Genomic DNA, 12,456 nt, shown 5'->3' with positions numbered 1-12,456 from the left:
ATGCTCAAGATCCTGCAAGGTAGACTCCAGCAATTCATGGAGCGAGAATTGCCAGATGTACAAGCTGGGTTTAGAAAAGGCAGAGGAACTAGGGACCAAATTGCCAATATCCGCTGGATAATGGAGAAAGTCAGGGAGTTCCAGAAAAACATCTATTTCTGTTTTATTGACTATTCTAAAGCCTTTGACTAAGTGGATCATAACAAACTGTGGAAAGTTCTTGGTGGTATGGGGATACCAAGTCATCTTGTCTGCCTCCGGAGGAATCTGTATAACGAACAAGTGCGTTATGAGAGTGCCTTGGACTGCAAGAAGATCAAACCAGTCCATACTCCAGGAAATAAAGCCAGACTGCTCACTTGAGGGAATGGTATTAAAGGCAAAACTGAAGTACTTTGGCCACATAATGAGAAGACAGGATACCCTGGAGAAGAGGCTGATGCTAGGGAGAGTGGAAGGCAAAAGGAAGAGGGGCCGACCAAGGGCAAGATGGATGGATGATATTCTGGAGGTGACAGACTTGACCTTGGGGGAGCTAGGGGTGGCAACGGCCGACAGAAAGCTCTGGCGTGGGCTGGTCCATGAAGTCACGAAGAGTCGGAAACGACTGAACGAATAAACAAAACAGTATGTAAAACTCCTAGCAAAAGAATGAGACTTCTTGCAGGATTATTTCCACAACCGTATTTCCATTTAGTTTGATGGGCCTACTCAAAAGGTGGTGGTTATGAGATTAGAGCGCAGGTCTATACCACAGGTCAATTTATTTTTCAAAGACTAATCACAGAAGTAAAATCCAATTTATAAATATAAAACAATTTTAAACCTAAACCAATTTACTATGCAACATACTCTTTTTATTAACATGCTCAAAGGGCATACTGTGATTTTTAACACCCCCATCTTAAAATATACTGAACTGGGGGAGGGGATCTCATTCATTTCACCAGGAGGAGTTAAATGTGAATTATAAAATCAGGGTGAACTATTTTAGATCACCCTGAATGTAAAACTCCGGTCTTACAGGGCGTTAGGCCAGGAGGAATGGGGCACCGGTGTTGTAGAAAATTCATTTCTGGGAAGAAAGAGAAAAACTTGGGAGCATGGGTAAATCCGATCTGATCTAACGTTGCCCTGGGTGCTCGCTCTCCATCTCTCCCCCGCACCCCCCATTCAACAGTCGGAGAGAAAGTTTCTTTCAACTTTTGAGCAGAAGAAATCCCACCGTTTACAGAATCCGCCCACATTCCTCCCTTCCCCTTAGAGCCTTTTATCCTTCTATCCAATCCCACACAGAGTTGTGGAGACAACAGAGCGTGCAATTGGCAGGAGCTGGGATTCTAGGCTCCGCCCACTGTTTGGTTTGTGAATGGGGAAGGGGCGGAGCCCGGTGGAATACTCAGACATATATGTTGCTTTTTCTCTCTCTTCTTTCCCGCCCCCCCCTTGATAGTGCGTGTTCCATCGGCCGCTGCAAGTCCCTGGCGTAAACGGCGGAGAGGAGACGGGTTGGGTCTACCCAGTGTAGACGGGCGCCAACAGGATATTTGGGCTGCCTCTTAAACCGGGTCTGGGGCGTGAAGGACTGGGGGGAGTCAGCGCTGGCGAAGGAGAAGAGAACCACGCAGTGAAACTGGATTTTTAGGTGGTGGGAATCTTATTGATAGCCTGTCGAATCAACCACACCGGATCAAGCGGGGGCGGGGGTCCTAACTCTCCGTTGAACTCGTCAACCAGGCTGTAAGGAACTGAGCAGCCAGGCCGGGAAGCGGAGCCCGCCGAAGTTACCACGGAGGGTCTTGGCGAAGGATTTCGTTTGGCTGTTGATTCTCCGCCCCTCGGAAACTTTTTTCCCCCCAACCGCCAGAAGAGAGATCCGCCCCCACCTCCCCGGCTGCGATTTGACGGACTCTTCAGAACCAACGGGGTGCGTGTGTGAGAGAGGAGGAGGAGAACCGAGGCTCGCTCTGGGGCGGCTTGCGATCGAATTGGGGCTCGCCGCTCGAGAGGAGGATTATTCCCCAGCCCTTGGCGAGTGATCAAGGCGCGAGGGAGCGAGGGAGCCGGTTGAGCGAGCGATCCGCCCCCTTTCGCCTCCCCCACCCGAGAGCAGAGGCAGCCCTGCCGCTGCCGTGTGACCCCTTCCGCGGCTCGCCCTTCGGGGGGCCCCTCCTTCCTTCCTTCCCTCCCTCCCTCCCTCCTTCCCTCCCTGGCTCGCTCCCGATGCCTTTGGAGGAAAGCGCCTCCGGGCTGTGAAGACCTCCCTCCTCCTTCCCTTGCTCGCTCGCCTTGCCCTCGCCCGTCCGTCGTGTGTGCCTGTTTTGTTGCTCTAGCTGCCTGCTGCGCCGGATCATGGGCCAGGGAGCGGCGGCGGCGGCGGCGAGGAGGGGCGGCGGCGGCGGCGCTCCGGCTCGCTCGGGCCTGCTGGCGGCGGTGCTGGCGGCGGTGTGGTGGGGGCTGCCGTCGGGCAGCGCGGCCCAGCCCTACCACGGCGAGAAAGGCATCTCGGTGCCGGACCACGGCTTCTGCCAGCCCATCTCCATCCCGCTGTGCACCGACATCGCCTACAACCAGACCATCCTGCCCAACCTGCTGGGCCACACCAACCAGGAGGACGCCGGGCTGGAGGTGCACCAGTTCTACCCGCTGGTGAAGGTGCAGTGCTCGCCCGAGCTGCGCTTCTTCCTGTGCTCCATGTACGCGCCCGTCTGCACCGTCCTGGAGCAGGCCATCCCGCCCTGCCGCTCCCTGTGCGAGCGCGCGCGCCAGGGCTGCGAGGCCCTCATGAACAAGTTCGGCTTCCAGTGGCCCGAGCGGCTCCGCTGCGAGAACTTCCCCGTGCACGGCGCTGGCGAGATCTGCGTGGGCCAAAACACCTCGGACACCTCCGGGGGAGGGGCGGCAGGGGGAGGCCCCGGCGGAGGGGGCACCGGGCGCCCCGGCGGAGGGGCCACGGCCTACCCCACCGCCCACCTGCCGGATCCCCCCGCCCACCCCTTGCCCCCTACCAGCTACGCCTTCTCTTGCCCCCGGCAGCTCAAAGTGCCCCCCTACTTGGGCTACCGCTTCCTGGGCGAGCGGGACTGCGGGGCCCCTTGCGAGCCAGATTTGCCCAACGGGCTGATGTACTTCAAGGAGGCCGAGGTGCGCTTTGCCCGCCTCCTGGTGGGCATCTGGTCGGTGCTGTGCTGTGCCTCCACCCTCTTCACCGTCCTGACCTACCTGGTGGACATGAGGCGCTTCAGCTACCCGGAGCGGCCCATCATCTTCCTCTCGGGGTGCTACTTCATGGTGGCCGTGGCCTACGTGGCAGGCTTCCTGCTGGAGGACAAGGTGGTGTGCGTGGAGCGTTTCTCTGAGGACGGCTACCGCACCGTGGTGCAGGGCACCAAGAAGGAAGGCTGCACCATCCTCTTCATGATCCTCTACTTCTTTGGCATGGCCAGCTCCATCTGGTGGGTCATCCTTTCGCTCACCTGGTTCCTGGCGGCCGGCATGAAGTGGGGCCACGAGGCCATTGAGGCCAACTCCCAGTACTTCCACCTAGCCGCCTGGGCCGTGCCCGCCATCAAGACCATCACCATCCTGGCCATGGGGCAGGTGGACGGTGACGTCCTCAGCGGCGTCTGCTACGTGGGCATCTACAGCGTGGATGCCTTGCGTGGCTTTGTCCTGGCCCCACTCTTCGTCTACCTCTTCATCGGCACCTCCTTCCTCCTGGCCGGCTTCGTGTCCCTCTTCCGCATCAGGACCATCATGAAGCACGACGGCACCAAGACCGAGAAGCTGGAGAAGCTCATGGTGCGGATTGGGGTCTTCAGCGTCCTCTACACAGTGCCGGCTACCATCGTCCTGGCCTGCTACTTCTACGAGCAGGCCTTCCGGGACACGTGGGAGAAAACCTGGCTCCTGCAGAGTTGCAAGAGCTACGCCATCACTTGCCCCACCAACTTTGCCCCCATGAGCCCCGACTTCACCGTCTTCCTGATCAAGTACCTCATGACCATGATTGTGGGCATCACCACCGGCTTCTGGATCTGGACTGGCAAAACCCTCCAGTCCTGGCGGCGCTTTTACCACAGACTCAGCACGGGAAGCAAAGGGGAGACTGCAGTATGAGGGTCACATCCCCCAAGGAAAGTGTGGGGGGTTGTGGGGAAGGAAGAGGGTTGCTCCTTCAAGCTCTGCCTTTTCTTCTTTCCAAGAGAGAACCATTGACACTCAATGGACCTTCTGACTTGGGGGTTCCCCTTGCTTGCCAAGTTGAAGAGTGCAAAATAAGTGTCCTTCTTTTTAAGACTGCTCTTCAGGACAGTCAATGTCTTTCTTCTCCCTCCCGCACCCTCGTGAACATTTCTTTACTTTTCTCCCCCCCCCCCCCCCTTTAATAAGTACTGCAGTATCTGTTCAAAGGGAAATGCTGGAATTGTGGCAAGGATGGAAGTTCTTTTATAGGGGAGGGAGAAAGGAGAGAAAAGCAAATGTATCATTTCTTTTTACAAAACTGTGATTACATCCATGTATTCCAGTGGTGTCAAATTGAAACTCTGCTAGGCCATGCCACCGCCACACACAGACAAAGAAATCTCCAGAGTCCTAACTCAATTGTCTTTCTGATCACATCCAGGCAGGTACTAAGTAATTTTGGGGTGTGTTCTCCCCCCCCCCCAAAAGGATGATGCCAAGTAAAGTCTTCCAATAAATTGTGTTACTCTAGCAGTGCAATCCTATTAATGTTTACTTAGAAGTAAGCCCTCTTGAGTTAAGTGGGACTACCGCCCAGGGATCGCAGCCTATGCGTGCTTTTCTTGGGGTGTAAGACATGTTGAACTCGATGGGGCTTAAACCTCTGAGTGTACACGCATAGGCTTTGGCTGTAGATGGGGGGGGGGGAGTTTCCTCCACTTCGGTTTTCCGGCTGAATCCTGTTTTGGCCAAAGAGTCTTGCTGGGGGTTTGGGGAGGGAAGGGGAGAGGGTCAGAGGAGCTGTTGTATGGGACTCTGAAAAAGAAGTGACATGTTGATTTTCGGTAGAATGCTTTTTACTCTCTTCCCTTTTGTTGCCGGAGACAAAAGAGAAACAAAAGTGTGTTTCTTTGCAGCCAAGCAAAAGCATGGGATCCGTTTTTATGGGGAAACTTAACAAAGAATTTGTCGAGGTCCAGCGATGGAGTTGCTAGCTCACGCAGCTCCACATTCCTTTTATGAAAACGGAGGGAAAGGAAGTCTCAGTAAGGTCTCCTGTTTAACTCGAAGAAATCTGAGACTCCCTCTCTCCCCCTCCCCTTTACCCCCCCTCTTTTTTTTTAAATGGAGTTTTAATTCAGAACACCTGACAAAACAGCCAGCACTGAAATATGTAAAACAGGCACATATAATATCTCCTTTCTTTTCACAAGGCAGTAGTTTCACCAGCGGAATTTTTTTACATGTAGCCATGCTGGCTGGGGATAATAGGTGTTGTAGTCCAGCACATCTGGAGCATATCAGGTTGGGAAAGGCTGATGTATGTTTTGATACTTTAAAAAGGGGAGAGAAATATTTTCAACAACCCAAAAACATACATATTTAGCAGTCCAGCCCTATATTGGTGACAATCCCATGTTCTCTTTCCCTCTTTTTAAATCCATTTGAAATCAATGGGTTTCTGAAGTGTTTCTGTGCTGGATTGTGGCCATCAGTCTAGCGGAAACAACCAGGTTTGCAGCACAATGCTATTGTCATGTTTACTCAGATGTCAGTGCTGTTGTGCACAATGGGACTTATTCAGTACTAAGTGTTTTTAAGTTTGGCACACAAAACTTCAGCCTTAATTTTGTGTTCTTGACACAATCTGGTGAAAGGTTGTCACGCGACTGAGGCTGTGATCCTATGAAGACATACTTGGAAGTAAGATCCACTCAGTGGTACTTTCGAATGCATAGTATCTGGCTACATGTCTCCGTGAAGTCAATGGGATGGCATTCTTCAAAAAGTCCATACTGACTTTTTTCTGGATTGTGCCGAAAGTATTGTGCAGTGCAGACCGAAACAACTTTATGTGGGGGTGAACCCCATAGATTTCAAGGGAATTTAACTCCCAGATGAGTATACAACAGTATGATAGACTGCAGTGACTGGTTTGTTCTTATTTTGAAAAAAAAATAACAGTGTTCTGCCTCTCTTTCTTGAACAGTCACCTTATTAAATACGAGTCTTATACTTCTGAAATAAAAGTGCAAACGTGTATGGAATATCCTCAAAGAGGATCACTGATTAAAGGAAATTAAGTTTCACCGCAGAAGCATTTTGCATTCCTTTCTGAAATGTTAAGAGATTCCATTTCTCTCAGTCTCATAAAATCATGTTAAAATTTAACTTTTTTTTTTAGTTTTGGGGGAAGAAAAAGCTGTAAACCTAAGGAGGGTGACATTATTTTTGCCTAAAAGACTAATTGGAGATCTGTGGCCTTTAACAAGCCTTTCTTCTATTTCTCCTTCCTTCCCAAGACTGTAATCATTTCCCTTTTTTAATGAATGGAGATCTGAGTTCTCCTCACCCCCCCTTTTTTTTTAAAAAAAACCTACCACCTTTTCACATAGGAGCATCATTGAGGGGAAGAAATGCCATCAAAGGGGCGTGCCGGGTGGTTGTGTTTAGGGATGAAGCAGTGCAAGAAACATCCCACCAATTCTTCAGTATAGTTGATCTCCCTAAGTTCCAAGATCCTAGTTTGTTTGGGAGTTTTTTTCAAAAAAAATGCACAAGACAACCTGAAAGTGCAGTATGTATATTTTGTAAATCTGACATTTTGTAAGAAAATATATATATGTATTTATGTTTTTACTTACTTTTTTGTTTCGTTTTCAAAAGGTCTGTGTAAGACTCATTTCTTATGTACAGAACACAAAAATAAATGGATTTTTAATACAATGCATGATGCTAACTGTATAATAATCTTTTTTTCTACCTCATTTTGTTAAATCTTAAAACAAGCATTATTGTGAAGGCTGTTCTCTTGAACTAAGCAGAACTTTGGAATAAATAGGCAGTGGATTGGGCTGCACAGTACGGCATGTTCAGGCCTGATCTCAGGAAGTCCAATTGATTTCCAAGAGGGCCTGCTTCCAAGATAGTATGCTAGAGAAGCCTTCCCACTGAGTGGGGATAACTGGAGTTGCCATTCAGTCACATCTGGAAGGCCTCAAATTGAGGAAGGCTGGATTAGAGCACAGCAGTCCTAGGCTGTTTACTAGAATTAGGTCTTGCTGAAATGAGTAAGGACTTCCTCCATGCTTAGGATTTCATGGCTGCCTTTCTATTTATGTTTGCATTTATTTAGTACGTTAATATTCCCCCCACAAGAAGAGCCATGCTGGATCAGGCCAAAGCCCTTTCTTGTCCAGGGCAGGATCTACACTACTGCTTTAAAATGGTTTATAACAGTAGTGAGAACTGTTGGGGCCCAGGACACACTCCATAGAGAGTTTTCAAACCGTTTTCAAAGTGTCATATCCTGCTTGGTGTAGATCTGGCCCAGGATTCTGGGCCGTATCTAACCCTGCTGCTGTGCTCCTGCCATTTCTGTTGCGTTAGCGGGGCCCAGCATTTAAGCAAGAGGAAGTAGAGCTTGTGACAGTAATCCTGGAAACACTTGTTTTCGGAATGGGATAGGTCAGTGAAGTTCCCTTCTGAAAGGTTCACTGCCCTGCCCCGTTGTGGAAACGGGTATTTCACTTGTTTCTGATCACAGTAGGATCCACTAGCTTCGTGTTGTGCCAGTGGTGGGTCCTGCTAGCATGTGTGGAGCATTGAATACCTACAGAGGCCAGCCAGCTGCCCATGGGAAGCCCACAAGACACGAGCACAACAGCACCCTCCCACTCCAGTTCTCTAGGAACCGGTGTCCATAGGCACACTGCCTCCGCTACCAGATGTAATATATAGCCATCATGACAAGCAGCCATTGTTAGCCTGATCCTCCCATGAATTTGTCTAATCCTGTTCCATGGAGCTTAAGGTGGTGTACGAGATCTCCCCCCTCCTTCATCCTCAAAACAATTCTGTGAGGCAGGTTGGGCCGAGAGAGAGAGCGACCAGCCCAAAGTGAGCTCCACTGCTCCATGGAAATTTCTTTCTCAGCTGAGGGAGCAAAACACGACACACTTCACAGCAGCGTCATTCACTTTCATCAGTGGCTTCTGAACAGTCTCCCTTCAGTGAATCCTTTCCGCATCAAGTCATTTGCTGAAGAACTCAATTGTGTCTGCTGCTGGAATCCTGCAAGCTGCAGAGGATTCTGGGATACACACTAATTTTATGTGGGGTGCTGGCCTGTTGGGCCTTACTGTCACCCTGCCTGAACTGAGAGTGTGACTTAGAACATTTCCAACACAATTGCGCAATCGTGGGCCAGTCGCCATTCAGAGAAGCTTGTCTGCCATTACAGAGTTCCCTATAAAGGAAGCAATTCTCCAGAAACAATTTGAGGATATTGTGGTCTGTCTTTCATCACTTCTTCCTTGCTTTACTCCCTTGCCTTTCAGGAAGTTGCTCAATGCACAGTTCCTCCTCACTGCTGTGAAATGCAGAGATGGTCAAGTTATTCCATCCTGGCTATGCCTGCAAGTAACTTTAGCACATAGGATTAAAATGTGGCTATTTGCTGGGGCCGTTTCTCAGGAGTAAAAACTGAAAAACAAGCCATGGTGATCACTTCTGTCAATGAAAATGTATGGTTCATGTAGTTATTCAGTTGCTTGTATCTATTTTACTCTGGAATTATTTATTTATTTATTTATTACATTTCTATACCTCCCAATAGCCGGAGCTCTCTGGGCGGTTCACAAAAATTAAAACCATTCAAAGTATAAAACAACAGTATAAAACCATAATATAAAATACAATATAAAAGCTCAACCAGATAAAAACAGCAGCAATGCAAAATTACAAATTTAAAACACTGAGTTAAAAATTATTTATAGACGGTTAAAATGCTGGGAGAATAAAAAGGTCTTCACCTGGCGTCTAAAAGCATATAATGTAGATGCCAAGCGAACCTCCTTCGGGAGCTCATTCCACAGCCGGGGTGCCACAGCAGAGAAGGCCCTCCTGGATTTGCTTTGGCAAAGGCTGCAGTTCTGTGACTGCAGGGCAATATGAAGGGGGTTTACTCTGAAGCAATTCCCACTGAGTTCAATGGGACATTCCCCAATAAGTGTGTAACCTTATACCTGCTTCCCTGGGAGAAAATCCCCATTGAAAACAATGCAACATACTTCAGAATAGGTGCGGGTGGGTGGGTTTAGTTGCATTATAAATCCCACTGAATCCAATAGGCCTAGTTTTTCAGCAAGCAGGCATCAGTTTGGGCTGCACACCTAATTAAAGCTGACATTTCAAATAAATATTTTTCATGAAAATAAGAGGTCCTGTGGCAGTGTTCCGTAACTTCCTTTAAAGCACTACGCACAGGATGCTTGCCATCGAATGTTATCTTCATGTAAAAAAACCCTGTTTTATTGGAATTCCACTCAGTTTTATACACTTAGCCAATTTTATCCAAGAAGTTATAAAACTTTATTTTTGTTCAGTAACAGACATAACATGGAAACCTGATATTTCTGCTGCTGTTACTGACTGGTTCAGTGCAAATCTTTACAAGCAAGGCAGTAGTTATCTTTAAATATTGGCAAAAAGAGTAGTAACTTTCATCGCACTGATTCCTCCTTCCCCAACCAGGTGCCCTCCATGTGTTTTGGAGTACAACTCCCACACTGGCTGGGGATGAGGGAGTAGTCGCCCAACGTAGCTGAAGGGCACCAGGCTGGGGGAGGCTCATCGAATTGTATCCACCAGCAATTTCCTTCCCTCTGGGATCTGTCCATCTATATTACATTTGTATACTTCCCTTCCTCCAGTGGGCTCAGGGTAGGGTAGGGTGTTCTTTGGGTATTATATTTATTAGGTTTATGCTCTGTGTTTCAAATGCATTATTTTATTTTTATTTATGTTTATTTATTATTGCATTTATATCCCACGTTTTTTCCTGTAAGGAACACAAGGTGGCGTACATAATCCTCCTCCTCCTCTCCATTTCATCCTCACAACAACAGCCCTGTGAGGTGGGTTGGGCTGAGAGTATGTGACTGGCCCAAAGTCACCCGGTGGGCTTCCATGATCTAGTGGGGACTAGAACCCGGATCTCCTGACTCCCAGGCCAACACTTTAGCCACTACACCACACTGGCTCTCCACTCAGGGTAGCTTACCATAAAGTATTGAAAACACCATAAAATAATGAATATGTTCAAGTAAGCTAAAAACAGCTATTCTGTAAAAGGAGCATCCAAATAAAAGAGGTAAGGAAAAGCAGCAACAGCAGTAGCCTGTGGAAGGCCTTCGCCTGGTGCTGGAAAGACATCAGAGTGAGCACCAGGCAAGCCTCTCTGGGGAGACATTCCAAAGCTGGGTGCCACCACTGCAAAGGCCCTCTGCTCAGCAACCACCCACCACACTTCAGATAGTGGGGAAAACTCAGGGAAGGGTCCATCTGTTTGAATTAAGAATATATTCCACAGGGATCCTGTATCTTGCTTCAACCTGAATACCTCATGGGTGTATTAATTTTTAAGGGCAGCTATTGCTCTATGTTCTGTGTTTTAGAGTTCTGTGTATGTTCTGTGTTTTAGAGTTTTAAATTTTGTATACTTGTTTTTATCTCAATTTTAGAATTTCTGTAAACCGCCCAGAGAGCCCTGGCTATGGGAGCGGTATATAAGTGTAATAAATAAATAAATATAGCAGTCTTCTTCTATTTGGTGCTCTCTAGATGGTGTTGGATTGCAACTTCCAGGCATCTCCCCATTGCTTTGAGCAATGAAAAAAAAGCTCTATGGAGATATTAAGGCTGCAGTTCAATGCAACTAAATGTGCTTCAACTCAATCGACTTAGGCACACACGTTGGACTGGACTGCACAGCTGCAGTGACTATGAACAATTCTAAGGAAATGTCCTACTGACCTCTGACTAAATATACTTAGGATTGGGTTGCATTGCGCATTTTATGGAGCGCACCTTTTTTTTTGCTTGAGGGCACAGCTGTTGGAAGAGAAATATTCCACGAGGCTCACATCTGTGGCTTCAATGGAAGTAGCTCAGGCAGCTCAGCCAATGTCTCACTGCCAATGTCATCACACATGTGTCTGTGTGTTCTGGATTATGGACTCCCTTGCACCACCAAGCATTCCTACTGCCCAGGAATTCTTGGTGGTGCGAGACCGTTTCCTAACCAAAAGAAGATGTTGCATTTGGAATAGACTCGGTGGACCGTACAGACTTTTTCAGCCCAAGGGGGCTGGATTCCAGTGGTGGGTGGGGCCAAAATGTTTTTAAAAAACCCAACCAACCAGTATATTTTATCTTAAAGCTCTTCTTGCTAGTAGCTAAGCTTTAGGAGAGGTGTGTCAACTTTTTAGAATGGGGGATAATCTGAAAGTTGGGAAATCACCTAATGATAAGGAGTTGGGAGAAAGGGTGAGGCCAAGGAAAGGGAGCGTGGCCCTCACAGGGTGCAACATATTTCATGAAAGTGTGAACTCAGGGAATATTTTTTTAAAAGGTGATACTTATTGGATACTCAATCATAAAGGACATTACTTGTATTCATTTATTTATTAAACACTGTAGACACCAATGCCCTGCTCTGCGTTTGGCTTGCCTGACCATGGGAGGGCTGTTGCAGTTGGGGGGGATGGATGAGGAGATGCTCCTCAACCCCAGCATTGGTGGGGCTTTGTGATGACACTGGCTGGAGGAGGGGCTTACAAGGCGATATTAGCCTTCAGGGCCCCTCCTCCTGGTCTCTTTGAAGTGTGGCTCCCGGCAGAGAGGCTCCCAGCAGTGCGACAGGGCTCTCTTGGAGGAAGTGTTTTTTCAGCACAGTGGTGGAGCAGCCGGAATATCATTCCCGCTGTTTCTGGATCCCTACTCAAAGACCCTCCCCAATCCAACGCTTATTGCTTGAGATATTAGGGTGTGCCTGGGCACACCAGGCACACCCTTTGTGCACACCTATGGCGGCCCTCAGTGGATGGGGCCTCAGGTGGGCCAGATTTGGCCCACAGCCCTGAGGTTCAACACCCCCACTATAAAGTCAGGTGACAGACGGGCTTTTCATCTCTGAAGCCCACTGTCTGCCTCACAACTCCTCATTTACCCTGGACATGCCAAATCCACTATAGAAATCCAGCTTGTTTCCCTTCCTCCAATTCAAACCATATCAGAGAACTGATTTCATTAATTTACACATAGATAGAAACCTGTAGTAGGAAGAACTCAGAGCTTGGCTTTTGACAAACATGAACCAACCCCTCTTGGTATTAGGAAACTCTGACTTGTAACAGCTTGTTCACACAGAGTGCCTCAGCCATGTCACAACTTGGTTTGATTACAAGTGATTTTTTATTTGGTATAAGC

At 48.3% G+C, this 12,456-nt stretch overlaps 1 protein-coding gene across 1 annotated transcript; it reads left to right on the top strand.

Moving 5' to 3' along the window:
- Positions 1-2,223: 2,223 nt before the first annotated feature.
- FZD7 (frizzled class receptor 7) lies at positions 2,224-4,887 on the top strand. Its single transcript, XM_063115883.1, has 2 exons — positions 2,224-2,252; positions 2,388-4,887. Exons 1-2 carry the CDS (start codon positions 2,224-2,226, stop codon positions 4,117-4,119), a joined length of 1,761 nt encoding a protein of 586 aa, XP_062971953.1. The 3' UTR covers positions 4,120-4,887.
- The last annotated feature ends 7,569 nt before the right edge of the window (positions 4,888-12,456 follow it).

This window comes from Elgaria multicarinata, chromosome 2, assembly GCF_023053635.1.
Source record: "Elgaria multicarinata webbii isolate HBS135686 ecotype San Diego chromosome 2, rElgMul1.1.pri, whole genome shotgun sequence".
NCBI lineage: Eukaryota > Metazoa > Chordata > Lepidosauria > Squamata > Anguidae > Elgaria > Elgaria multicarinata.
Note: the sequence above shows the minus strand (reverse complement) of the source record. Positions and strands in the feature narration are given on the sequence as shown.

Excerpts from the sequence above, each read along its gene's own strand:
- FZD7 (XM_063115883.1), top strand. The coding sequence starts at position 2,224 with ATGCCTTTGGAGGAAAGCGCCTCCGGGCT. Across the intron at positions 2,253-2,387 it reads GAGGAAAGCGCCTCCGGGCT|GGGCGGCGGCGGCGGCGCTC; the intron begins GTGAAGACCTCC and ends GGCGGCGAGGAG.